At 48.4% G+C, this 27448-nt stretch overlaps 2 protein-coding genes across 7 annotated transcripts in view; one reads left to right on the top strand and one right to left on the bottom strand.

The window, feature by feature from the left end:
- The window catches only part of DPCD (deleted in primary ciliary dyskinesia homolog (mouse)), a 29256-nt gene extending 11684 nt beyond the window's left edge, over positions 1–17572 (bottom strand). For 2 of the 3 annotated variants that reach the window (XM_069566952.1, XM_069566951.1), the window contains exons 1-4: positions 17145–17565; positions 8706–8786; positions 2912–3036; positions 2463–2596 (exon numbers count right to left, since the gene is read on the bottom strand). In XM_069566952.1, the coding sequence (XP_069423053.1) occupies positions 2463–2596; positions 2912–3036; positions 8706–8786; positions 17145–17208 (404 nt within the window). In that variant the 5' untranslated portion in view covers positions 17209–17565. Of the gene's footprint in view, positions 1–2462; positions 2597–2911; positions 3037–8705; positions 8787–17144 lie in introns of all 3 variants that reach the window. The other variant, XM_069566950.1, reaches the window with a different exon arrangement.
- On the top strand, positions 17182–25756 carry POLL (DNA polymerase lambda). 4 transcript variants are annotated; one of them, XM_069566948.1, is made up of 9 exons: positions 17182–17358; positions 18504–18644; positions 19367–19661; positions 19821–19983; positions 20350–20667; positions 21421–21594; positions 22157–22285; positions 24288–24456; positions 24896–25756. In XM_069566948.1, exons 2-9 carry the CDS (start codon positions 18530–18532, stop codon positions 25258–25260), a joined length of 1728 nt encoding a protein of 575 aa, XP_069423049.1. In that variant the 5' UTR covers positions 17182–17358; positions 18504–18529; the 3' UTR covers positions 25261–25756. The 4 variants fall into 4 exon arrangements, with proteins under 4 accessions (XP_069423049.1, XP_069423046.1, XP_069423050.1 ...); XM_069566945.1 differs by having other exon boundaries at positions 24875–25756; XM_069566949.1 differs by having other exon boundaries at positions 17346–17684.
- The last annotated feature ends 1692 nt before the right edge of the window (positions 25757–27448 follow it).

Genomic DNA, 27448 nt, shown 5'->3' with positions numbered 1-27448 from the left:
GATGATGCCACAATCAGATCCTAGAAAAGCACCTTCTGCCTTCCCTGGTTCATCTCTTGCTATTACCTGAGGCCAAGGACATAATTCACTGGAATCAATTCCATCAAGAAAAGTGGCAAACCCAGTTTTTCAGGGACTCTGGCTTTTATTGATAACCATATTCCAGAATATTAGAATCAGGGCAGACATGGAACCTTCAGGTGAAGGACATCAAATCAGAAAAGCCACAGTGTGGTGGAAACTGCAGAGGCCTGGGCATTAAAACCGTCACCATCCCCTCCAGTAAGTCATGCTTACTGGATGCATCATGCTGACTTTATAGATATTCTTACGGAATCGTTCATATACAGCACAAGAATAAAAATACATACCCTGTCCACCACTGGATGGTGTGATGATCAGAAAATAAATTTTTACAGTATCTTGAAAAAGTTAAACTCTGCTCAAAGGAATAGCCATTGAGTTGTGTATATTTAGAGGAAGTAAAGGTACAGGACATGTTACTACTACAAGTAGAAAATGAACGTGCCACTAGGCTCAGGAGGAGCCGGTTGAGGGCTTAACAGCCTCCCCTGCCTTCCTCCCAGCAGAGGGTCCCGAGGCTGTGCTGCTCCAGGCTGGGCCCTGAAGTGAGCACTCACATACTCTTCTCCCCTCTATGGGAATCCTATCCTGGTCCTGCTCCCTCTGGAGGCACTACTCCCATCCCACCTGGCTTCCCCGAGCAGTTCAGCAACATCTCCTCTTGCCCGGGGCGCTGGAGTGGAGCGCCTGGCCAACAGTGCCACCTATGGTTGGATATGTGCAGGAGATGGGACCCAGAGGACCGGCCTGCAGATGAATTTTCTGGTGAGCTAGCTAGCCTCTCTTCTCTTGTTCCTTGGTAATCACATTTTTGCTTGATATCTATATTCGACAGTGACCTCTGGGGGACAAAAGGGAGGCAGCAGCCAGCTCCACAAACTGCTGGGCTGCAGATTCAAGTGCTATCAGAAGCACTTTTGTTCCTAGTTTGGACCCAGGGCCTCTGACGCCAGGGAATGCTTGCTGAAGCATGGAGTTTGTTTTCCTAAAGGCAATTTCTCTGTTGTCTGAAACTGCTAAATTCTGCTTTAGGCACTGACTCCTGTTAATGATGAGAACAATAACAGGAATAAACTGCCTTTTATCTGAGGGCTATAAAGTGCTTTACAAACGCAAACCCTTATTATTATGACTTTATATTTATAGACAAGGCTCACTTTAGGGGCTGCTGGCTGCATGTACAGCAATAATCCTGAAATTAATTCATTCATCTCCACCCCTTCCCCACCCCTTAACCCTGCCAAAGTGATAGGGTATGGGGGTCAGAGAGGAGGGTGAACCCAGGGCTGCACTAGGGGAGCCTGGGAACCACACTGCTTCCCTGTGGCATCATGGGCCTGAGAGAGACGGGAGGGGAGGCTGGCACCACACTGCCTGAGAGGATGGACAAATACTGGGTCCTCCTTACTCCAGGTAAACCAGAGGGGGGCATCTCTGGCCTAAGCTGAGCACCCCATGAGACATGCTGGGTAGCTTCACAGTCTGTGGACTATTAACTCATAAAACCTCCCATCTCAATGCCCTAAATCTATTTCATGGGAGTTGGTCCTACACTGCAGTCCCTCTGACTCAGTTCACAACCAAGTCATTACTGGGCTTTTCTCTTCTGTGGCCAGTCAGAGCTCCAGAAACCCGAACGAGATCAGTGCATTTCCAAGATAACCAGCCCAGAAGCAGCCCCGCCAGGATCAGATCTCCACCTCGGTTACCTTCTGTCCCCTCGACCTTAAAGTTTGCCTGCCCCTAGCAGACCATGAGAAGAGGAGGAAAAGGGCCGTGAGCACCCTCTTTGAAACATCATGCAAGAGACTTCCAAGAAGCACCCACTCCCTGTCCCTCGAGGGACACCCCCCTAGGGGGTTGGATCAAGTTTGCTGCTCCCAAACACCTCTGTAACTGCCACCTCAGACAGGTGTGCCTTCCAGGCTCTGGCTCCCTGCCAGCCCCAAGCTCATCATGGACTGGAGCCAGCCAGAGGTCAAGGCATAGTAACCTTACAGCAGAACCACCTAAGATCGCAAGTCAGTGGCTGGGTGATTTCCTCATCCCCTCATTCATCCAACAAATGTTTACTGAGCTCCAGCATACGCCAAGTACTGGACCAGACACTCATTGTTCAAATTTCCCTGCCCTGATGGAGCTGAGTACAATATTCAAGCTGGTTCTGATTACAGTATTCACGGGCTGAAGAGAGAAAGCCCTTCAGCTTTTAGTACTTACTCTAGGGCTGTAGTAAAGCCCTTCTGCCTCTCTGAGAGCTGGAAGAGGAGGCTGCTCTATCCTCTGGGGTGGGGAACCATCTGAGTCCTAACCCTAGGTCAAACCCCACCCCCACCTTGCTCATACACAAGTAGGCAGGTGCCTACCACGCCACTTACTTTTTGTTGGTTGTTCTGACGACAACACAGCGCTCCTTCTGGTCCACACAGACGTTGTAAACGTCCTTAGGGTACGGCAGGTTTCGAATTCGCCACTGGAAACTCATCTTGGTGTCTTTGCGCATGAATATGGGCTGCAGAAGGCAAATCCAATTCAAGGACTATTCTTGGAGAGGGGTAGGAAGGGATGGCTTCCCTCCACAAAGCTCTACCCGGGGACACAATGGGAGCGCCTCAGCTCTCGTCTGAGGCTTCCACTGCTGTGACCTATGAAGCCTGGAGCCCCTGCTCTGGGATGACTAAGCCAGAACCCTTTGGGTATCCATTCAAGGGAACGTGTCCAGGTGGGCACACTGGAGATGAGGAGGTGAACAAGACATGGTGGCTGCCCTTGAGGGCTAGCAGCCCACTCCCCCAGCCTCCCCAAGGCACCTGACAGACAGACATACATTGGCATTGCTTTCCGTGATGAGTTCAGGCCCCAGGCTCCCTGCTCCTGGGAGCGCTGGCTCTCCCACCTCAATCTGCCACTGGCCCAAGGCTCCCAGGGCACTCTTCATACGCCACTTCCTCACTGAGGAGAGAAGGAAGCAGTGGGATTACGGGGAGGAAAGGTGTTCTGCTCTCTTCTGCTGAATCACTGACATCACTTTTATCCTGTGATGGATAAAAGTGGGAGTGACAACCCTTCACACTAACTTTATCCATCTGAGCAGGGACCTCACAACCCCTGAAATCTCAGGAGAGCATTTCAATATTAGACAATTTGTAAAGAACAGATCGGGGTGCCCAGACAGAAAGAATTAAAACAAAGCTATGAAAGGTGCCAAGTGGAGTTCAGAAACCCCCAGGTATGACTTCAAGCACAGGGATGATGTGAAGGTTGGGAAAAGGGTGGCTACTAGTAACACGGAAAATATGGATCCCAAGAAGCCTGAGTTGATGTGCATTCTTCCTTCTAAAAACAGGCAAGGGAAGAATGAATTAAGAGTGTGAAAGCTGATAAGCAGATTTGTCTCATGACTCAGAAAGTCCAAATTGAGAAGTTTACTCATTTCAGGTGTACCTGGCTTAAAATAACATCCCCACAGTTGTATTTACAGGAAATTCTAGGCACACACCACATTTTAAATGTATTATTTATAAAAGATCTAACATAAATTTCTTATAGAGTGGAATCATCCTTTTATAATGCAAATAATCATTTCTATTTTACAGCCCAGATGTTTGCATAAGAATGTTTTTTTCCGGTAAGGCCCACACTTTTATGGAAATTTTAAGTGAAAAGTCTAGTGCAGCAGACACTGAGAGCCCCACTGGGATGCTCAGGGACCCCACCCAGCCCTGTCACAGCCGACTGCTGTCGTCACAGCCGACTGCTGTCAGCATGCCCGTGGCCACAAGGGGCTTTCCCAAGCGCGACCGCTCGGCTCCTTCCGTCCCTGAGGCAATGGGGGTCTCCCAGGTGGCCAGCAGCCTTCCTGGAGCTGCCATGAGGAGCTGAACAACTCAGAAAGCACCCGGTGTCCTGTGGCGGTTGCTCCTTTTCTGGGCCGGGGGGTGAGTGCGATTCTCAGGATGGGTTTCTTCTGAGTAGCTGTGCCAAACCCCAAACACCCTCCCTGCTCTAAGTAAGGCACACAAGCTGAACACAAAAGTATGCTGTAAAGTGAGGATTTTCCCTTGAATATGTGCTTTTATAAGGTCTGCTGAATTCTGCAATGTGATTTTATTACGTCTCAGGGCCAGAAACTCTCCCTAGAAACACATTTCCAAGTTTATAATGAAAATTAATAAGGAAGAGTAAAACTTGGAAATATGCTTTATAGGCAACTTTTTTTTTTTTCCTCACAAATACTTCTCTCTTAAGTGACTGGACTGTGACTAGAAGTACATCCAAATCTATTCTCGTAATACCTTGCTTAACTAGGAAGCCAGTCTTCTGGGTTGCAGCCTTCTTACAAATTCAGAAATGACAAACGCCTCTAAGCGCGACTTACTGTGACAGACCCATGTATCTCACGCTATACTGTAGAAAAGATCACTCCCAGATTCTTACTTGGACATGTATAAAATGCTATGTGTAGAATAAGGCAGGAAATTAATTTTTTCCCAGGCATACTGACAACAGCATGATGGGATAGCTCACAGAGTACAGAGTCAGAACTAAAAAGCATGTGGGACCATTTGGTGTGAGGGCAAACAAGCATCCTTAGATCCTGATGTAAGAGCAGTCAAAACAGAGCTTAAAGGTGGAGGTTCTTTTAGAAAGCGTCTAGTCCAATGCTTCTATCTTTCAAATGAGCAACAGCATTCTTCCCTGCCTGCTCTCCTTCAACCCCTGCTACCACTCTCCAAGGAAGAGTATACAGAATTACCAAGGCTCAGAAAGAGACACTCACTTGCAAAATCCAGAGGTAAAATTCACGTCTCCTAACTCCAAGACCAGAATCTAAATCATTAGTAAATGGCTAACTTGTATTCTATAAATATTTATCTGTGCTGTGCTAGGTCTCTTCAGACGTGTCCAACTCTTTTCGACCTGGTAGCCAGCCAGGCTCCTCTATCCATGGGGATTCTACAGGCAAGAATACTGGAGTGGGTTGCAATGTCCTCCTCAAAAACATTCAAAAGCATATATGATATTTTTAGTTTAAAAAAAAAAACTTTTAAAAATTTTAGCATTTAAAAGAAAAGCTTCAATTATTTGAAAATTTAATTTCTGAAAAACACTTGATTATTTGAGGCTGGACAAGTGAGGTGTCCAGTGATCATGGGCCTTGTTAAATCACGTGTCCTGAAGCACAGTGCCAGTGTGGCCAGGAAAGGCAATTCTGATCTACTCTTTAATCTATGGAATAATTGGGTTTGGAACAGACACGTTCCCCAAAAGGACCCTAAGGAGATGGAAAGTTAGCTACTGGTTTCCTTACTGCTGGCCTTTAAAGCCACTCAGGTCACAGAAAACTTGGACCCTTGGCTGTTTCACCGTTTTTAACACCTTGGGGTTAAATTCTTTGCTAGAATATGAAGAAGGTCTCTGTACTCATTCCCCCGTGAGATAAGAGCCAATACATGATTTTTGGTGAAGTCCTTGTTATTTCCCCCATGGCTGTGGGCGTGGATGCACACAGGCAAATACACGCTTCGTCCTGTCTCTCTCGTCCTGTCTTTGTTCCTGAACTCAAGGACAGCTCCTGCGGCAGCAGAAGCCTGTTTCCACCTGCTGTCACTCTGATTTGATTATATGTTAAACCCAAACTGGTGTGTGCAGGGCAGCTCCCCGGGACGCTGTCATATCTTCCTGGCTGAGCCAGGGCCAGTCCTTGGAAAGGAGACTTTCAATGACCCTGTAAAGGGTCTGATGGGGAGTATATGAAGAAGGCGGCGCCTGGGGCCTTTTTCCTAAGTCAGCAGGAAGCAGGCTGATGTCCCTGACTGCTGAAAGGAGGCCCCGTCTTTCAGGTGGGCTGGAAAGTAGAGGTCCTAAAGGCCTCCTTCCCCAGAGCTCCCAGCCCTGGCCCACTTCCAATGTGGATAATTACATTCCCCTTTCCTAAATACTCCCTGCAGCTTAAACTGGATGCAGGGTTCTTCTTTCCTGCCCTAAAACACTGCAACATTGCTATGTGGCTATTAAACAGCTGCCACGTCCCATCCCTGAGGAGGCTGAAGGGAATCGAGTGGGTCATTTATAAAGCCGGTGAAGTGCTTGGGGATGAAAGTGCTCAATATCCTCCAAATGCAGCCTGGGGTGGTTAGGCTGGCGGTCAAATACCACAGCAGATTAAGCCGGTAATCCGAATGTAATCGCTGGGGGATGGCCTGCCCTTCAGCCTCGGCCCCCCTGGACATGCTGTGTTCTTCTAGGGCTGGTTTGATGTTCCGATCATTGTTATGGGGCCCTTCAGTTTTCTTTTCTCTATGAATACACATACAGCATTCATTGTGGGGGGTGGGAATGAATAGCATTGAGCGGGCAGGAAAAAAATATGACACTACTATGGTTATTAACACCGACTGGAAGGGGTCTGACCCAAACAGATGCACTATTGGTAATTCTCTCTATAAATTACTTTCTGGGTTTTTCAGACAGAAAACCAGTTTGACCAATTATCCAATTTGTATAATTAGCTGGAAAAAAATAAAAAATGGAAACCATTCCCATTTACAGCCACAAAAACCCTGTCCATATTTTGCTTCAACAAATTCACAAGTGAAAGTCAGTTCAGGCCCTGGGATTATTTATACTTAAAAATTAAAAACAAACAGTATTTTGCAAGCTGGCAGGCGTGGGGTTGGTGGTTGGAGATGAATAAGAAAAGGGTCAGCTGTTCAAAGGGCCCAGTGGTTTGAGCGGAGTGTTCCCCACTGCCCAATCTCTGTCCTGCTCCCACCAGTCTTTACTTGGGCCATTCTGAGGAGAACAAAATTTAGTTAAAAAAACAAAACAGAATGAAATATTCTCAACTCCCAACAGTGTGCTGTTGTGGATTAAAAGCATGGGCTCTTCATCACACAGACCTAGGCTTAAACCCAAGCCCTGTAACTAACCAGCTATGTGATTCTGAGCAAGGTGCTTAACTTCTTGAAACCTGCAGTTTTCCTGATTGTAAAATGAATACAGCAGTACCTACATACCACACTGAGCTGTAACGAAGATGGCTGGTGTAAAGCACTTAGCATGACGCCCAATAAAAGTTACAGCATTACTCTCCTTAGGTAGACTTACTCAAACAACGTTCTCCTATGAACCTCCATTTCTGCTTCCTAGAGAAAGGAGTTAGGAGGCCACCATCTTTCTTGACCTGCCACGAGGGAAAGTGACAGGTTCACGTGGGATGTTACCAATGAAGTAACCTGGGCTTGTTCTTCATTTCAAGTTTTGTCCAAGCACAACTAAGAGGCCTTGGGTTTTACTTGTTTTTATAGCCACAGCAGCAATAGCTTTATTATTCACTCTGTGTGGAGAAGAGAGTGCCACTGGGGGCTCAGAGAAAGGAGCTGTGGCTAGTCCCTGGCCTGGTGATGGTGCTGGTCAGCCCACGTGACCTCTGCTTTCATAAGCTCATGCCCTGTTAGGCATTCCAAGGCTGTCACCCCCTGGGAGTGCTATAAATTACAATGCATTGTGAGGATATTACTACTGTATTGGTTTCCACCAAATCAGTGTCATATGCTAAACACATCAAGATTTTTTAATAGCACCATACTAAACCAATTGGGACTGGAACCCAAGCAGCTCATAATAAGGAAGGGCCAACACTTCACTTTGCGGCTGAGCATGCGCAGGACACACGTTTTAAGACTGGAGACGAAGAGATGCAAACCCGTGTGATCCATATTGTCAGTTCTAGACATTTATGAGCTGTCAGAAAAAGGGAAAAAGAAATTCCCTCAACAGTACTACCTGTCCATCAGACCCAGGAAGAAATTAAAGTCAAGAATAATGACAAGAAAATAACCCAGCCCATGATTCCATCATTGGTCTTAGCATTTCAGGTGAAACGTAATAAAGAGACCAACTCCCACTGCTGACAGCCTCAGGCTCTGGGTCAAAGAACCAGCCACCTAGCTTCGGGAAGTCAGTTAATGCTGTTATGCATACCTGAGAACAGAGAATGAGCAAATCAAATAATTTCCAGAAATCTGAGCTGGAGCCTCTATTCATGAGCTTATTCTTAGAGGAAAAGGAAGGGCTGCAGGAATGAAAGCGATGATGCCACATAATCACCATTTCTCCCTCCTCCTCCCTTTGATGCAGACATTCTCCAAGGCGAGGGGCATATTTAACAGAGCTGCCTCTGAGGCAAGGTCAGAAGCTGCTGCCTCTGATTCTTGCTCGTTCCTGATGTGGTTTCAGAAAACAAAACAAAAATTGAGCCAAAAAAGTGCAGGGAAAGCTGCCTTCACTTAGCCCACAAGGCTTACTTCCAATTCTACCTTCTCTGTGAAGATTTTCCCAATGGTTTCTCTACACCCCCAATCACACCTTAGAAGAGTTAACTCTCATTCGCCTGGGGGTGGAGTGAGGTTCACTGGTCAAGTGGACACCCACTGCATCTCTGGTGTCCAGCCCTGACCTCGGGTTATTCTCAGGAACAATTCTGCCTCAAGGGCCTCAGTCTGGCCGAGCTCCCACATGTACTTGCTGAGCTTCTTGAAGCCTCAGCTAGGCCTGTCTACCTGTGCTCAGGTCACCCCAAGTGTTTCTAAGGGCCCCTGGGGGCCCCTGTCACTTACCAAGTAGTTCATTTGTCTTCTCATCATATTCTTCGGCCATTTCCTTCCCATCTGGGAACAAATAATGCACCTTTCTTCTCCCTGGGCACAAAGCAAAAGAGGGTCTTACCCCTGGGTTTCCTCTTGCCGTGGGCCTTTAGATCCAGAGATCTGCCTGGGAAACACTACAGCCATGGGCATATTAAAAATCTTCCCAGAGCCTCCCACGAACTCCTTGACAACTGTCATCCACCATTACTTTAAGACATGTCCTGGGACTCATTTGCTTTCCCTGAACATGTCCTTGTTCTGCTGATTATTCTACAAGCAATAGCTCTAAAAAAGTGTCAGTTGCTTAGTCATGTCTGATTCTTTGTGATCCCATGGACTATAGCCTGCCAGGCTCTTCTGTCCTTGAATTCTCTAGGCAAGAATACTGGAGTGGGTAGACATTTCCTTCTCCAGGGGATCTTCCTGAACCAGGGATTGAACCTGGGTCTCCAGCACTGCAGGCAGATTCTTTACTGTCTGAGCCACTCTTCCCAACTGTTGAACTCCTCCTTGCCCTTCAAAATCCAACTGAAATGTCACTTGTACTGGGAAGTCTTCTAACACTATCACTCCTAGCCACCTGGCAAAATTCATCACTTATTTCTTTATGCCTTCTTGGAGCTTTATTCACATCCACAGTGGAGCGTTTATCACATAGTATGATACTTTTAAAAGTATCTGTTTCAAGAATGATGTCGTATTTATGTTTCTCTCCCCAGTTCCTAAAGCCAGGCCTATGTGCTCAGATTACTGAACTGGGTTTCCCAACCAGCAGCTCCCTCCAGCTGTGCCCCTCACTCTGCCGCCTTCTGCACATCTCCATGCCATTCCTGTCACACAGCACATGACATTAGTGCCCGCGCATCTTCCCTATGGCGGTTACCTTGGTTATGGTCTTACATCTGTCTGTGTGAATTCTGGATGATTAGTGCCTGTCTCTTTACTAAGATAAGAGGGATTTTATCCCCTCTATCTATGGTTTCCCAAACGCTAAGCACAGTACTTGGCATATTTTAACAGCTCAGCTAAATATTGATTGAAAGAATAAAAAAACATCACTTCATCTTTCATTGAAAGAAGAGAAGAAATGGATAAAGAAGATGTGGTACATAAATACAATGAAATACTAATCAGAAAAAGGAATGAAACTGGGCCATTTGTAGTGGCCTAGACAGACGAACATCTATTTCCGCTTTATTGACTGTGCCAAAGCCTTTGACTGTGTGGATCACAATAAACTGTGGAAAATTCTGAGAGAGATGGGAATACCAGACCACCTGACCTGCCTCTTGAGAAATCTGTATGCAGGTCAGGAAGCAACAGTTAGAAACTGGACATGGAACAACAGACTGGTTCCAAATAGGAAAAGGAGTACGTCAAGGCTGTATATTGTCACCCTGCTTATTTAACTTCTATGCAGAGTACATCATGAGAAACGCTGGGCTGGAAGAAGCACAAGCTGGAATCAAGATTGCCGGGAGAAATATCAATAACCTCAGATATGCAGATGACACCACCCTTATGGTAGAAAGTGAAGAGGAACTAAAAAGCCTCTTGATGAAAGTGAAAGAGGAAAGTGAAAAAGTTGGCTTAAAGCTCAACATTCAGAAAATGAAGATCATGGCATCTGGTCCCATCACTTCATGGGAAATAGATGGGGAAACAGTGGAAACAGTGTCAGACTTTATTCTTTTGGGCTCCAAAATCACTGCAGATGGTGACTGCAGCCATGAAATTAAAAGACACTCCTTGGAAGCAAAGTTATGACCAATCTAGATAGCATATTCAAAAGCAGAGATATTACTTTGCCGACTAAGGTCCGTCTAGTCAAGGCTATGGTTTTTCCTGTGGTCATGTATGGATGTGAGAGTTGGACTGTGAAGAAGGCTGAGCGCCGAAGAATTGATGCTTTTGAACTGTGGTGCTGGAGAAGACTCTTGACAGTCCCTTGGACTGCAAGGAGATCCAACCAGTCCATTCTGAAGGAGATCAGCCCTGGCATTTCTTTGGAAGGAATGATGCCAAAGCTGAAACTCCAGTACTTTGGCCACCTCATGTGAAGAGTTGACTCATTGGAAAAGACTCTGATGCTGGGACGGATTGGGGGCAGGAGGAGAAGGGGATGACAGAGGATGAGATGGCTGGATGGCATCACTGACTCAATGGACGTGAGTCTGAGTGAACTCCAGGAGTTGGTGATGGACAGGGAGGCCTGGCGTGCTGCGATTCGTAGGGTCGCAAAGAGTCAGACACAACTGAGTGACTAAACTGAACTGAGACAGATCTAGAGTATGTCATACAGAGTGAAGTCAGAATTAAGAAAAAATAAATACCACATATTAACACATATATGTGGAATCTGAAAAAATTGATATAGACAGTCTTATTTACAAAGCAGAAATAGAGACACAGACATAGAGAACAAACATATGGATACCAAGGGGAAGTGGGGATGAGATGACCTAGGAGATTGGAATTGACATATATAAACTATTGATACTATGTATAAAATAGATAACTAATGAGAATCTATTGTATAGCACAGAGAACTCTCCTCAGTGCTTTGTGGTGACCTAAATGGGAAGGGAATCCAGAACAGTGGAGATACATGTATATAGACAGCTGATTCATTTCACTGTACAGCAGAAACTAATACAACAGTGTAAAGCAACTACACTCCAATAAAAATTTAAAAGAAAACAAATGTTAAAACAATTTCATACCAAAACAAAAGTAACATATGTTCAAAGAAAAAAAAAGGAATTCAAGGGCATCTCCGAGACCAACTCTTTCATCTCAGTAGTATAACCCTAAGCATATTCTTAAAAGTGGCTGGATAATTTCCCATTTTTACAGATAGGTAAACAGACAGGCAGGCTCCTTAGTGAGTCAGTACCAATGCCCAGCAGACAGGTATCCAGCGTATTCCTGATGAATAGAGCCCCAAGGCCCTTAATCAGCTGAAGGAGCCACTAGCCAAAACTTGCAACTGCATCCAGTCCACCAAGCCTTTTGCTGTCCATTCACTCCCCGGGACCTTGTTCTTCGAGTCATTCCGAATTTGTACTCTGGGGACACTCACCCCCAAATTTGCAGGGCCTCTCCATAGGCCTCTTGGTTACACCACCCTTAATCATTTGTTTGGCTCACAGAGCTGGCAGAGGCTGTGCTGTCAGGAGGCGGGTGCAAGGTGCTGTGTGTGAGTAGCTGAGAGTGTCTGGCCTGACCCTCTCCTTCCCTGGAGTCTGGTCGTCGGTGCAGCAGGACTCGGTGCTTACTATGGGCCAGGCGCTGTCCATATTTTATTGCATTTAATCCTCACGATAATCCTATGTGCCTCCAGTACTTGTCTTTCACAAATAAAGAAAATTAAGGTTTAAAGATCATATAACTGGTTCAAGGTCATAAAGCTAGGAAATGATAGCCTGGGCTTAAACTCACTTGAGGCCAAAGTCGAGGCTCTAATAACCATACTAGGGTATCTGTATGAGGCTTTAAGGTTATAAGGATGAACAGTGTTCTAAGGGTTTATTGCTCATATTTCTAGTGAATTACATGTTCAGGATTTGCCTATTTTATTTCAGTATTCATCTTTTTCTTACTAATCTTATTGAGCTTTGTATATAGTAAGCACATGTCACACATGTTGCAAATATTCTCAGTTTTAATTGCCTTTTTGTTTAAAGCTGATTTTCTCAAACAAATGTTTACTTTTTATATAGTCAATTATTTTTTCCTTTGTGGTTATTAGCTTTCCCTGGTGGCTCAGAGGTTAAGGCATCTGCCTGGAATGCAGGAGATGTGGGTTCGATCCCTAGGTCAGGAAGATCCCCTGGAGAAGGAAATGGCAACCCACTCCAGTACCCTTGGCCTGGAGAATCCCATGGAGGAAGGAGCCTGGTAGGCTACAGTCCATGGGGTCGCAAAGAGTTGGACACGACTGAGCGACTTCACTTCACTTGTGGTTATTATCCAGAAGTTGTGCTTAGAATATCCTCCCTTACCCAAGATCATAATATTCATCTATACTTTATTCTAATACATATTTAGGGCTTCCCTCATAGCTCAGTCAGTTCTAAATGCACTCATGTATGTGAATATAAAATGGGATTACCAGGAATAGCAATCATTGAATAAATCAACAATTTTCAACAGGAAAAATAATGATCTATGGAAAAGCGTACTGGGTTCTCATTATCAAGAGAAGTGATTCTTGGTTGGCAGATAGCCATATCCTCTGCCCACTCACAGACACATCAGGAGGGCAGATCTCCAGGAGTGGTCTAACAAGGCATATTCACACATTAGGGTTTGTTGTTTTCTTTTTAAAGTTTTGATTAGGAGTGGTCTAACAAGGCATATTCACACATTAGGGTTTGTTGTTTCCTTTTTAAAGTTTTGATTAGGAGTGGTCTAACAAGGCATATTCACACATTAGGGTTTGTTGTTTTCTTTTTAAAGTTTTGATTAGGGAGAGAAAAAACAAACAATGTTGTTTTGTGATATCACAAAAAAACTTACCAAAATCCTGGTTGATGAAATATTTGTTTGAACACTGTCCTACGACTAAAGGAAGTGAAAGGCAGGAACTAGAATAGATACTTGCACACATGTTCACGGCAGTAGCTATTTACGGTTTAAAAAAAAAGTGGAAGTAACCCACTTCCTTGAGTAATAAGAATAAAAACAAAAATAAATAAGAACAAAAACAAAAACAGAAATAAATAAATAAATAAAAAGACCTAATTAAACTTAAAAGCTTTTGCACAGAAAAGGAAACCATAAACAAGATGAAAAGACAACCCTCAGAATGGGCAAAAATATTAACATTTGGAAACGAAGTGACTGACAAACGATTAACCTCCAAAATATATAAGCAACTCATGCAGCTCAATAGCCAAAAAACAACCCAATCAAAAGATGGATGGAAGCCCTGAATAGACATTTATCCAAAGAAGGCACATACATGGCCAACAAAGATACTCAACATCACTATGAGAGAAACGCAAGTCAAAGCTACAATAAGGTACCACCTCACACCAGTCATAATGGCCATCATCAAACAATAAACGCTGGAGAGGGGGTAGAGAGGAGGGAACCCTCATGCACTGTTGGTGGGAATGTAAACTGATACAGTCACTAAGGAGAACAGTATGGAGGTTCCTTAAAAAACTAAAAACAGAACTACCATATGACCCAGGAATCCCATTACTGGGCACATACCTGGAAAAAACTAATTCAAAAAGACACATGTACTCCAATGTTCATCTCAGCACTGTTTACAATAGCCAGGACATGGACGCAACCTAGATGTCCATCAGCAGAGGAAGGAATCAAGATGTGGCAGAGGGGCGTCACTGGTGGTCCAGTGGTTAAGAATCTGCCTGCCGATGCAGGGGACACAAGTTTGATCCCTGATCTGGGAAGATTCCACATTGTCGCAAAGCAGCTAAGCTCAGGTGCCACAGCTGATAAAGCCTGAGGGCGCTAAAGCCTTGCTCCACAACGGGATCTACGGCAACGAGAAGCCTGCGCACCGTAACCAGAGAGCAGCCCGCGACTGTTGTGACTATCAATAGAGAGATCCCACGCGCAGCAGCAGAGACCCAGCACAGTCCGAAATAAATCGTTTCAAATGTTTTTTAAAAAAACAGCTGTGGTACATCTAGACACTGGAATATTAACCACAGAAAGCAACACAACTGGGTCATTCACAGAGACCTGGATGGAGCTAGAGACTGTCATACAGAGTGGAGTTAGAAAGAGGAAATATGTATTTAATGCATATATGTGAAATATCGAAAAATGGTATAGATGATGTTATTTGCAAAGCAGGGCTTCCCATGCGAATCAGTGGTAAAGACTCCGCCTGCTAACATAGAAGACACCAGTTCAATCCTTGGGTTTGGAAGATCCCTGGGAGGAGAAAATGGCAACCCACTCCAGCATTCTGGCCTGAAAAATTCCACGGACAGAAGAGCTTGGTGGGCTATAGTCCATGGGGTTGCAAAGAATTGGACATGACTGAGCAACTGAGCACACACACACGCTTTTGCAAAGCAGAAGTAGAGACACAGACATAGAGAATAAATGTATGGATGTCAAGGGGGGACTGGGGAGGAGTTGGGAGGTTAGATTTGACATATGTATATATTACAGATACTATGCGAAAATAGATAACTAATGAAAACCTACTGTATGCACAGGAAACTCTACAGAATGCTCTGTGGTGACCTAAATGGGAAGGAAATCCAAAAGCGAGGGAATGTATGTATAGCTGATTTCACTCTGCTGTACAGCAGACACAAATCCAACGTTGTTAAGCAACTACACTCCACTAAAAATTAATAAAATTAATTTTTTAACAAGTGGAAGCAACTCAAGTGTCCACTGACCCACCAGTCGATAAACAAAATGTGGTATATTCATACATACAATGGAAGAATGTTATTCAGCTTTAAAAAAGGGAGGAAATCAAAATTTCCTCATGCAACAAATGACATTTCCTCATTTCCACATGCAACAACATGGATGAACTTTGAAGACATTATGCTAAGTGAAATAAGCCAGTCACAGAACAACGAATGTTGTATACTCCACTTCTATGAGGTCCGTGCTGTAACCAAACTCGTGAAGATAGAAAGTAGAATGGTGATTGCCAGGGGCCAAAGATAAGGAGACTGAGGAGTAGTGTTTAATGGGTAAGAGTCTCAGCTGAGGCGTCAGTAGTTAATGGGTATGGAGTTTCAGCTGAAGATGAATGTTTTGGAGACGGATAGTGGCAATGGGGGCACAACCATGTGAATATACTTAATGCCACAAAACTACACTTAAAAAAGGCTGAGATGGTAACTATATGTTATGTACTTCTTACAATAAAAACAAATCCCACCGTCCTATGAGATAATGTTCAAAATCTTTAGTTTGGCAAAGGAGCTCTATCACAACTCCAACTTCTCTGCAATTTCTTTTCATGTTCTACCATTTCCCCTTAACACTCCTTGAGAAAAGGGACCTTTTATTCACTCTTGCATCCTAGCACCCAGGACCTGACAGAGTGTAGGTAGATATTACGACTGACTGGGTCAAGGCTTCAGCCTCACTAAATGTTTTGTTATGCCCCTAGAAATCATCCACACACTTGCACACTTCTGCATTTTCACATGTGAGTTACTCTTGGTGGAATAACTATCCCCTCTTCTCCACTTAGCGAACACCTATTTATCCTTTAGGGCCCATGAACATCACCTGTTCTGTCAGATCTTCCTGAGAGAACCATTTTCACCTCTGTGCTCTCATGGCATTCTATAGAAAAGTCCAACTTCTACTTAACACATACACTCTCATTTATTTACCTTTTTTTTCCTGACCACTATGGGAACTCCTGAGACATGTCTTTTTCTATCTGCTCTAGCACACAACCTGACACATAGTAAAAGCATCCCTAAATGCTGCCTGAATAAATGAGCAAATGACCAGCTGATTTCACTTTCCAAGCTTTCTTGACTGGCCTCTACCTGTGGATTTCAGTCCCTGCCAATTTCCTGAAAGCTACAATGAATTCAGACCGAATTCATTCTGGCTGCCAAGTGGGTCCAGGAAGGGACCGTCAAACACTGGCCAATCCTAGGGTGGAAGAAAGTCAGAATTCCATACCCCTGTGTCTACCTCTTCCAGGACCAGCAGGAATGGGGGAAGTGGGAGGGGGTGGAGTGGGGCGGAGGCGTTGCTTTGTCTCCCTTAAAGACCCAAGGAACATTTAGAAGTTCACTTACAAACATAACATTACAAGTGCAAAGGACCTCAGAGATAACAGAGATAATCAGTTCACAGCATTTTACAGATGAGGAAAGTGAGGTTCAAATGTAAGAGGCCAACTGGGGAGCCCACGCCAAATTAAAGGCAAAGTCCTAACTACAGCGAAGGTGTCCTGCGTCTCCATGACACCAGGCAGCTTTCAGCAATAGAATCTCCAGACTGGGGTTCACGGGATCCCAGGTCAGGGTCCACTTTTACCACTGACTGACTGAGGGAGTTGCAGCCGACCTAAAATCTTGGATTTCAGTTTCCTCTTCTGTAAAACAGTGGAAAACAGCCTCTCGGGACTGCGCTGAGAAGCAAATGACATAATGAACATGAAAAGGATTATTTATTAGTAACAGAACGCAGAAAGGGGCGAGGTAGTGTGGAGGAAACTAGGGGTGTTCAGAGAAGGGTGTTCCAGTCGCCTTATTTATATGAGCCTCAGTTTCTTCATCTGCAAATGCAGAACTTGCCCTGGCAGGAGGCTGGGACCTTCCAGCCTTACCCTCCGGGCTGGGCCCGTCCCGGGGGCGCCAGCGCAGAGGGCTGGACCCTGGTGGAAAAGAACAAGGTGCTCTCGGGGGAGGGAGGGGGGCCTCCAGTTACCGTCTTGCAGCAGCGCCGTCTTCTCTGCCGCCCGCAGACTCTCCAGCCAGCCGGTCACCGCCATCTTCCCTTCAACGAGCTGCGTGCCTGGCCACTGCCATGGCAACCATTCCGCCTAGGGTCACTTCCGTATGACCCGGAAGATGTTCTGGGCATTGGCCTGGTCCCACCCCGCGAACCCCGCGCCCTCCGTCTGCTCTCATTGGCTGCTCTGGTAAGTGGGTTATGCCTGTCCATCCCCAGTGACCCGTCGGGTCCGGAGTTGACCCTATTCTGTACCAAATCTGGGGAGTGGGGAGGAATCCTCAGGACAGGATCCGGACAGTCCAGCGCTCCCCTAGCCCCACCCCGGGAGTCCCTGGAGCGCGGCAGCTGCGGTTCGCTTCGGGTGCCTCACACCTGCCAGCGTCTTCTCCACCCCCAGCTGTGAGGCCAAGACTCCCCAGTCCCGGAAGGCGCCCCACACCTGCTGCAGTCGTGCGTCTCCCCGCAGCTGCGGGCCTGCGCGTCCCGCTGCCGAGAGGTCCAAGACCAGAGCAGGTGCAGGGCGTTCCCCACCCCGGTTCCCTAAACTCCACCAGCCACCCCCACCCTCCCCGTTTTCCTCTGCGGGCCTGTGATGGGGGTAGAGAAAGATATACAGGTTCCCCCTCGCCCTTACCACCAATCCCCACTCCTTTTGGAAGCCCAAGTCCTTCCTAAAGATGGAGCCCGTTCCTAGTCTGGCATCTCGTTTTCGTAAAGCTTTTTGCAAGTGGGATGCAGCAGGAGCACATACTGCACAGTTAATCTTCAAAGCAGCCCCCTGAGGAATGATACCCTTTGAAAGTGAAAGTGTTAGTCGCTGAGTGCTGTCTGACTCTTTGGACCCCATGGATTGTAGCCCATCAGGCTCTTCTGACCATGGAATTCTCCGGGCAAGAAGTGGATAGCCATTCCCTTCTCCTGGGGATCTTCCGGACCCGAGGATCAAACTCCCATCTCCCACATTGCAGGCAGATTCTTTACCATCTGAGCCACCAGGGAAGCCCATGATGTCATTTGTTCCCCCTTCAAAAGTTCCCTGGATATTTCCACTCTTCTTATTTTCCCCAGTATTCTGGAAGACTGGTGATTATGCATGCTAAGTCACTTCAGTAGTGTCTGACTCTTTGTGGCCCTATGGACTATAGCCCACCAGGCTCCATTGTCCATGTGTAGAGCTAGGCTAAGCCAAGTTTAGTTGGGTTTTGTGAGACTCCTGGGAACTTGGCTACTGTCCCCAAACTGTTGTCAGTAGAGACCCCACCTTCATAGAGGGGTTGGGGAGCCCCAAGTCTGGGTTGCACATGACAACTGCCCTGATCAACCCTCCAACAGAAAGGCTAGGATCCAGCCATACCTCAATGGACCCCAGGGGCATCTTGAAGGCATTTCCCAAGCGGAAGAAAATTCACACCAATCCATCATCAAAAACTCTTGCAAAGATTCCCAAGAGGGAAGACAGAGAAGAAGCAGGAGGTGAGTGGATCCACCCTGAGGACCCTCATGTGCTTGAGCCTCAGGCTTCTTACATCTTTCATGCCCAGAATCAGATATTACAGCTGACTCTGCCCACCCAGAGCCTGCAGGTTTGTTTGTACCTCCCTTGTCCTAAACTTGGTCCCCAGTCTTTGACAGGTGACTTGCTGTTTCATCTTCTACCACACGCCGAGGCCTCTATAACTCAGAAAATACTCCCTGGTCCCTAAGGAAATGACCGATAGGATTCTTTCCTCTAGGAAGCTGCCTGCTGGTGAGGGGAGGGGATCCTTCTCAGGTCCCCAGAGTTATGCTATTTTGCAGCCAAAGTGACAAATAGATGGCAAAAACTTACATGGTAGGCTGGGTTGGGAGAGGGGAATCTATTAGACTGTGAGGCCTGTAGTAGCAAAGCATGTGCCTTGTGCCTGATACATAATAAGTGTCTATTAATATGTGTTGAAAGAATAAATGATCAAATGAAGTGATTTATAGGCTCCCTGCAATTTGCCAGACACAGTTCTAGGTTACATCAGGGAACAGGACGTATCAGAATCTTTGCCTGTTACATCAGGCGATAGCCCATGAGGAAATTAACTGTATACTGTGGTGGAATCCCCAGAAGGCAGGGTGGAAAATGACTGGGGGAAGGGGACTGTGAAGGGTTCATTCGGATCATGTCTGAGAGTATGACAGCAGGCGTCTGGATGCCCCCTCCACAGAGTGGCTGAGCTCCTTGCGGGTGCACGTTGTGCCCACCGGCATTGGGAGAGCCCGGGCAGAACTCTTTGAGAAGCAGATTGTCCAGCATGGTGGCCAGATATGCCCTGCTCAGGCCCCAGGGGTCACTCACATTGTGGTGGATGAAGGCATGGACTGTGAGCGAGCCCTCCGCCTCCTTAGACTGCCCCAGCTGCCCCCAGGTGCTCAGCTGGTGAAGTCTGCCTGGCTGAGCTTGTGCCTGCAGGAGAGAAGGCTGGTGGACACAGCAGGATTCGGCATCTTCACCCCCAAGAGGTGGGCTGGTCCTAGTCTTTCCTCAAATGTTTTCTTGAGCTATTAAACTCTCATTGTCTTAATTAGACACATTTAAAAAAAGATTTCAGAGTCGAGAAGGATTGGAAACAGATATGGGGTGAGACTTTGGTGTCTTAACCTGCCATCACCATCCTGCAGGTACCTGGATCAAGCACAGCTCAGCAAGGCAGACCAAGTCTCTTTTACGCCTCCTAGAGCTGGTGAGGCTCAGCCCAGGACAGCCCTGTCTCCTTCCCGACCTCTCACCAGACATGTGTCTCCTTCCTGGAGGACAGATGCGGTTGCAAGCATCCAAGCCCAGGTCAGGAGCCTCCCAGCCCCCATGGCTCCCTTCTCCTGGGAACTAGATCACAGAAACAGGGAGAGCCTGGTGTTCAGAAAGTTCCAGGCCCCTGAGAGAGGAGGGCTGTCTTTATTGAGAAGTCTTTTAATTCTTCCCAACATTCATCACTCCTGTATTTGCCTATCTACCACATTTCACTGGGGATCCTAGGTCTGGGCACTAGAGGAAGCCAGGTGGAACACGGTCCCACACTTAAGGAGATCCAGGTCTGTTGCAGAAAACCCAGCATCATACTTGGGTCTGACTAGGAAACTCAGCCCCCACCTCAAAGGAGCCCTCTTCATGGGCAGCATGAACTTACTGTCTCTTCTTCCCTATCTCAAGACCAGCTCTGATGGTGAAACCAGTGATGGGGAAGAGCCCCAGGTTAGTGCTGCTGATCTGGAAGCCCTGATCAGCGGCCGCTACCCCACCCCCTTTGAGGGAGATGATGAGCCTAGTCCAGCCCCCGAGGGCCTGGATAAGTGGGTCTGTGCACAACCTTCAAGCCAGAAGGCGATCAACTACAACCCCCATATCACAGAGAAGCTGGAAGTACTGGCCAAAGCCTACAGCGTTCAGGGAGACAAGTGGAGGGCCCTGGGCTATGCCAAGGCCATCAATGCCCTGAAGAGCTTCCACAAGCCTGTCAGCTCCTACCAGGTACCTGGGGGCTAGGGGAGGACATGTGGGGGCCTGGGTGGGGGTCTTCTGTAGTGGGGGTCAGGTGGAGGCCTTAACATTTTCTGATGGCTGGGACTTTCACAAAAGAAAAAAACAGGGAGATTAATGAAAGCAGCTTGGCAAAAATCTTGATAATTATAAAAGCTGGGTGTTGGGTCTGTGGGGTCCAGTATACTCTTTTACTTTTGAGTTTTTCTATAATAAAAAAGTTGCTTAAAAGTTTAGTCTCTGAAGATCAACAGGCCAGAGTTTGAATTCTGGTTCCCATTATCCACTAACTGCCTGACTTTAAGCCAGTTATTCAAATCCTCTGAGCATCAGTCTCCTCATGAGTAAAAAGGGACTAAGAATAGTAACAAATACAGTGTTCCCATGAGGACTCAAAGAGATGACCCATGTAGTGCAGGACCCGATACAGGGTAAAGCCTCACACTGGCCCCCCTGCTGTGGTAATGCTGCCCAGTATCATCACTGCTACCCTTCCTCTGCTGCCTGTGCTGAGCTCCATCCCTTAGGGAACCAGCAGACAAGTTACCCAGCCCACTCCAGTCAGACTTCTCATCTTCGGCTGTGCCCAGGCTTTACACAGCTATCAGTTGCCCACCAACCAGAGTGGATTTTACTCATCCGCTAAAGGAGTCAGTTTCCCCACTGCTGACTCTACTCCTCCCATCTTTTCACCTTTCCTTCCTTCTCACCTTTCCTTCCTGCCTCTGCCTCCTCTTCCTCTAGGAGGCTTTTGGCATCCCTGGGATTGGAAAGCGGATGGCTGAGAAGATTGTCGAGATCCTGGAGAGTGGGCATCTGCGGAAGCTGGACCACATCAGCGAAAGCGTGCCTGTCTTAGAGCTCTTCTCCAACATCTGGGGAGCTGGAACCAAGACTGCCCAGATGTGGTACCATCAGGTCACACCCTGTCCTAGCCCCCACTTCAGTTTTACTGTATCTTAGAGCTCCTGTCCCACAGTTCTCTCGCCCTATGCTTTGATGAAAATGAACCCAGACTAGAGAGGGATCACTTCTCAAAGGGACCAGGGCCCGTGGAGATCCCTCTCTTGCCTCTCAGAACTACCCTGTTTGGTATCCTTGAGGGTTAGTCTGTGGTGTAGGCAGAGACAAGAAGTATATTTCTTTGTCCCTCAGAAAAACAAGGGCCTTCCTGAGCAGACCAGACCTAGGGGCTGAGAATCCAGAACAGTGGTTCCCAAACCCAGCCATGCCCAGAATCACCCCCAGATTGATGAGATGATGAATGAGTGTTTTAGGATTGGGGCAGGGCTGGATTGAGGTGTGTCTTTCATGCCCCGTGCCTTTCCCAAGTCCCACTGATTACAGACCCTGGGCTTGCTCCTGCCTCATGCTTTCCTTGGAGTCTAGGGATGATGAAAACCTTTTGTGTCTGCTTATTCACTGTCTCTTCATTGGTTCTGGATCCTCATAGCCTTCCCATCTGGCTTCTTTATTTCAGGGTTTCCGGAGCTTAGAAGACATCCGAAACCACGCCTGTCTGACTACCCAGCAGGCCATTGGCCTGAAGCATTATGATGACTTCCTAGACCGCATGCCCAGGGAGGAGGCTGCAGAGATTGAGCAGACAGTAAGCAGGTGTCCCAGGGCAGTGAGGAGAGCCACTGCTATAGGGTCAGGGCCTGGCTCAAAGCCAGGAACTCCTGATCCCTCAGTGGGGGAGCCCAGCAGGCAGAGGAAGCTGTGGGCCACTGGAGACTGGAACTAGTGGGCAAAGAGCAAGTTGGCTTAGGTAGGGAGGGGCTGCACACTAGCTCTCTGGGGTAGGGGTCTCGGTATCAGGCAGAGTTAGCCCTGGCTTAGGTGCCAGATGGTGTTAGGACTCGGTTAATGTCAGGGCTTGATCAGAGCTGGATTACGGTCAGAACTACTTGAAGATATTGGGATTTGAACTGGGCTAGGGTAGGGTGGATCAGGGCAGAGGTTCTTAACATTTTTTGACTCACAAACTTCTTTTGAGAACCTAATGAAAATCATGGACTCTTTTCTGTCCACAATCTGTAAAAATGCACAAAGTTGTATACCTCTTTTCGGAAGTACATACCTTCTGCAGCCCTCCGAAGGCTGGTTCAAGGTTTGGGTTAGAATTGGTGTAAAAGCACAATGCCAGTAGGATTAGGTTTGGGGTTAGAGGAAAGCTAGATCCAGAGTCAAGTTAAGGTTAGACCAGAATTAGAAGTAGAGTTTTCTTAGTGTTGGATGCTTTTAGTTAAAATTTATGATTGTCCTAGAAATAAGGTTTGGCCAAGATTAGGGTTTGGTTTAGAGTTGGGTTAGGGGTTAAATTCACGTAAAACCTAGATTAGAGGGAGACTAGAGTACATTTAGCATGAGATGTATCATTTGTTCAGCTGGCGTTAAGGTTAGGGGCTGGTTTGCTCACTATGGCCTAAGATTCTAATGTGGCAGGACTCCCTGGAGACTGGCCCAGCTTAGCTGAAATCACCCTCCAGCTCTTCTCCCAGTCACGTGACTATGAGGCTGGTGTGAAATGGACAGGCAAGCGCCTTTGTCCACCCATCACTGGGCCTTAGTGCCAGTGATGACCTGTCACTCAGCCACGGTATCTAGGCACAGAGAATGCCCCAGAGAGCCTCCAGCCCCAACCCACTGGAACAGAAGTGGCTCCCCACTGGAACAGAAGTGGCTCCCCACTGGAACAGAAGGGCCCACTCTCTCCATTTAAGGTCTCCAGCTTTAGGAGGTTTTGATGGGATTATTCATCCTAGGCCTCCTCCCACTCTCTCAAGAAGGGGGTTGAGGGGATTAGCAAAGCCTGCCTGTCAGGAGAATTGAGGTATCCAGGGTCCCAGAAATCTCAGTGTCCTGCAGTGGAGACTGGGAAGCTATCCGCATACAAAAGGCCTCAGTGTTTCTGGTGTGGAGACTAATGGGCTTAACCTCCCTCAGTCCCCCCCACTCAGTGTACCATGATCCCTCTGCCTCAGCTCCCTCCACACCGAGCCCCATTTCTCCAAGTAAGGATGTGGCCGTTGGCTCAGCTTTCCCTCCCTCTTTGCTCTCTCCTTTCCTTCCCTACACATGCAATTATATTTCTGGGTTCTATCTCCCCAGAGGCCTGGACCAGGGGCACCCTGCCAACCACCTGTCAGGCTTCAAGCCCCAACTCACACACTATGCATTTAGCTCTGAATCCAAAGATACCTGGCGCTGCTGAGACCTGGCTGAGGGCTCCTTGGCACCTGGCCCTCTGTACTCAGTGGAGCTTCACACACCTGGGTGTATGGGTTGGGGCAGACCCCAGAGAAGGTATGTCTGTCTGCTCTTGAAGAGCTCTAGAGGGAAAGAGCCACAGCTTCCCTCAGAATCTGAGCACGACCTTCTCTCTCCCCGGGCTGCACCCAGTGGTGTGAGTGTGTTTTCCTCTCTTCTGTCCCGGCAAGGCTAGAGAACTGCTCCCCAGGGTGGATGGAGCTCCTCTTCTGTTCCTTGAGGCTCTCTCCCTCAGGCTGGACCTTGCATCCAGGGATTAGCTTGGAACCCAAGGCGTGTGTGGGCTCCTCCAACAGGGAAGGCCCACAGCCCTCACCCTCCTCACTGTCCTCTCCCAGGTCCGGGAAGCAGCTCAGGCCCTCAACCCCGGGCTGCTGTGCGTGGCATGTGGTTCATACCGTCGGGGAAAGGCAACCTGTGGTGACATGGACGTGCTGCTCACCCACCCGGATGGCCGCTCTCACCAGGGCGTTTTCAGCCGCCTCTTGGACAGCCTCCGGCAGCAAGGTATAAGCCCCACCCCCAGGTGAGCAGGTGGGCAGGGGCAGGGTGGCCCCCAGGCGGGAGAGCCTCAAAGTTCCCATCTCTAGGCTGGAAGCAGGGGAGGCTGCTCCACCAGAACCCACCTTTCCCCTGGGGCCAGAGCCACTGCAGGGAAGAGATGAATCAGCTCCTCACACCTCCCAGAGGTGCTGCAGGTCAAGGGTTCATTGGATCTTTCCATGCCCCCAGTGTAGCCGGGGCGGCGGGGGGACATGGGGAGGAATTACTATGCATATTCTATAGAAAAGGACACAGGCCTGAAGAAAGCCTACAAATAAATGGACAGGCTGGGGACAGAGGACCCAGGGATAATCAGGAGAGGCCTGGGAGGTCAGACGGCCCTGGGCTGGGCAGCCCAGCCCCTGGCTCCCTGCTCTGCCAGCGCCCTCCTGTGTTGGGCCAGGGTTCCTGACGGATGACCTGGTGAGCCACGAGGAGAACGGCCAGCAGCAGAAGTACCTGGGTGTGTGCCAGCTCCCGGGGCCAGGGCGGCGACACCGACGACTAGACATCATCGTCGTTCCCTACAGCGAGCTCGCTTGCGCCCTGCTCTACTTCACCGGCTCTGCCCACTTCAACCGCTCCATGCGGGCTCTGGCCAAGACCAAGGGCATGAGCTTGTCAGAGCATGCCCTCAGCACAGCTGTGGTCCGCAGTGCCCAAGGCCTCAAGGTGGGCTCTGGCCAAGTGCTGCCCACCCCCACTGAGAAGGATGTCTTCAGGTTCTTAGGCCTGCCCTACCGAGAACCTGCCGAGCGGGACTGGTGACTTGGCTGCCCATCTTGGCCGTTCAGCCAGCCTCAGCAGGCTGAACCTCACTGCGCCAACCACTGGCTCCTCTGGGCTTGGGAAGGGCCAGCCTGGCTCCCAGGACGGCCTGGCCCTCTCTGCAGCAGGGTCAGGTGTTACCCTGTCTGCCTCACCATTGCCCCTGAAGTTGTGCACATGGCCCCCTGCCCCATTTTAGGCAGGAACTGGTACCTGGCTTGGTGCCAGCTTCCTGCTTTGGAGGCCCAGGCATCCCCACTTCTCTACCCCAAGGAGGGTCTAGCTACTGGGGGTGGGATGGGGGCTGTAGGGGAGAGACACAATACTGTGGCCCAGCATCACCCAAGACCCTTCAGAGCAAACGAGCCACTCCAGAGGTGCTTCCTCCACCCACCTCCCATGCAGTGCAGCTGGCAGTGTGGGGAGGGGGCACCCCAGGATCGACGAGGACAGCATTTGAAGGCCCAGAGGCCCAATAAAGTGCACTTGAGATTCAGCCTGCCTGTGTGTCTGTGAGCTGCTGCAGCCTCTGCCTGCCTTTCTCCCGGGTAGGGACAGAGATCGGAGGTGAATGGGAACCCAGGCAAGTTAACAGTTCTCCAGGCCAGGCCTGAGTCAGCTCCTAAACAACTCAGAAAGGAGTAGAGGTGGACATTAAGAGGGAGGATTCATGGAGCTGGGAATTAGGACTGCCTGTCTACCCATCAGCTTGTCCTGTGGGCCCTGTCCTAGAATAGGAAATACCTAAGGATATGAACAAATGTAACAAGGCTCAGTGAAAGTGAAAAGTTTTAAATATAACAAGGCTCATTAGGAACAACTAAATGGTGACCTGTGTGCCATTGACAAGGCTGAGACATTGACAGGGCTGAGACAGTCAGGGAAGGCTGTGCTGCCCGGAGGAGGCAAGGGGCAACTTGGCAGGAAATAGCTTATTTGAAAAGGGTAACCCGTTCTCTTGGGACAACTAAGGAACCTGCTTTAGAGAGGATGCTGAGCGCCGGATGGGAGTCAGAAGGCCAGGCTGGTAGAGGACTGAAAGTCGAGCTGAGGGGCTTAATTTGAGAAGCTCGGAGAGGCCAGCCAGGGGTATCAGGGTGGTTTTGGAGGCGAGAGCTTACAGGACAGAAAAGATTTGGTGAGGGGAGTGGTCGGGTGGGAAGGTTTGGCATACCAAGTGTTTTCTTGCTCAGAGGCAAGAAAAGGTGGCTGCGAGGAGCCTGGGCCAGAGTTGGGATCCACCAGAGTGTGCTGGCTGTGTGGCAGGGAAGGGGCGGGCCCTGAGTCCTGCATCTGTCTAATTGCAAACTCCTAGATGCTGAAGCTGAAACTCCAGTACTTTGGCCACCTCAAGCAAAGAGTTGACTCATTGGAAAAGACTGATGCTGGGAGGGATTGGGGGCAGGAGGAGAAGGGGATGACAGAGGATGAGATGGCATCACTGACTTGATGGACGTGAGTCAGTGAATGGGAGTTGGTGATGGACAGGGAGGCCTGGCGTGCTGCGATTCATGGGGTTGCAAAGACTCGGACACGACTGAGCGACTGAACTGAACTGAACTGAGAGCTGGCCTTTCTTGGCCTCATCTCAGTCGGGATTCCAGCAAGCTTAGAATGGGCCCAACTTTCGCTCAGAGCCCTGAAGTCCCAGCTGCAGGGCCTTGCCTGTATGGGTCATGTCAGGGAAGGAATCAAAGGCCATGGAGGCTGGGGGGCCCCTTTCACAGCTCAGCACCAATCAGAGAAGCCACATCAGAGGACTAGAAGCCTTCGTAAGGGCAACCTCCCCAGTGGCTCAGTGGTACAGAATCCTGCCAATGCAGGAGATGGAAGTTCGATCCCTGGTTCAGGAATATTCCCTGGAGGAGGAAATGACAACCCACTCCAGTATTCTTGCCTATAAGATCCCATGGAGGAGCCTAGCGGACTGCAGTCCCTGGGGTCTCAGAGCACACACACACACACACACACACACACACAGCACAAGCGTTCGTGGCAGGTGAGCCTCTCGGAGCTTCTCCTACAGGGAGGTGTAGCTGCCTGGAATGGACAAGAAGAGCTGGGTCTCTGGGCCCCCCCAGGTGTCAGGGTTGCTTTTGGCCCGTTAGGTGCTCTGCTAGTCTACTCTAGACTGGGGCCTCCGTGCCTGCCACTATCCTAGCAAGGGGTGCAGCGGGCAGAAGCCCAA

This window comes from Ovis canadensis, chromosome 22, assembly GCF_042477335.2.
Source record: "Ovis canadensis isolate MfBH-ARS-UI-01 breed Bighorn chromosome 22, ARS-UI_OviCan_v2, whole genome shotgun sequence".
Taxonomy (NCBI): Eukaryota; Metazoa; Chordata; class Mammalia; order Artiodactyla; family Bovidae; genus Ovis; species Ovis canadensis.
This window is presented reverse-complemented; position numbering and strand designations above follow the sequence as displayed.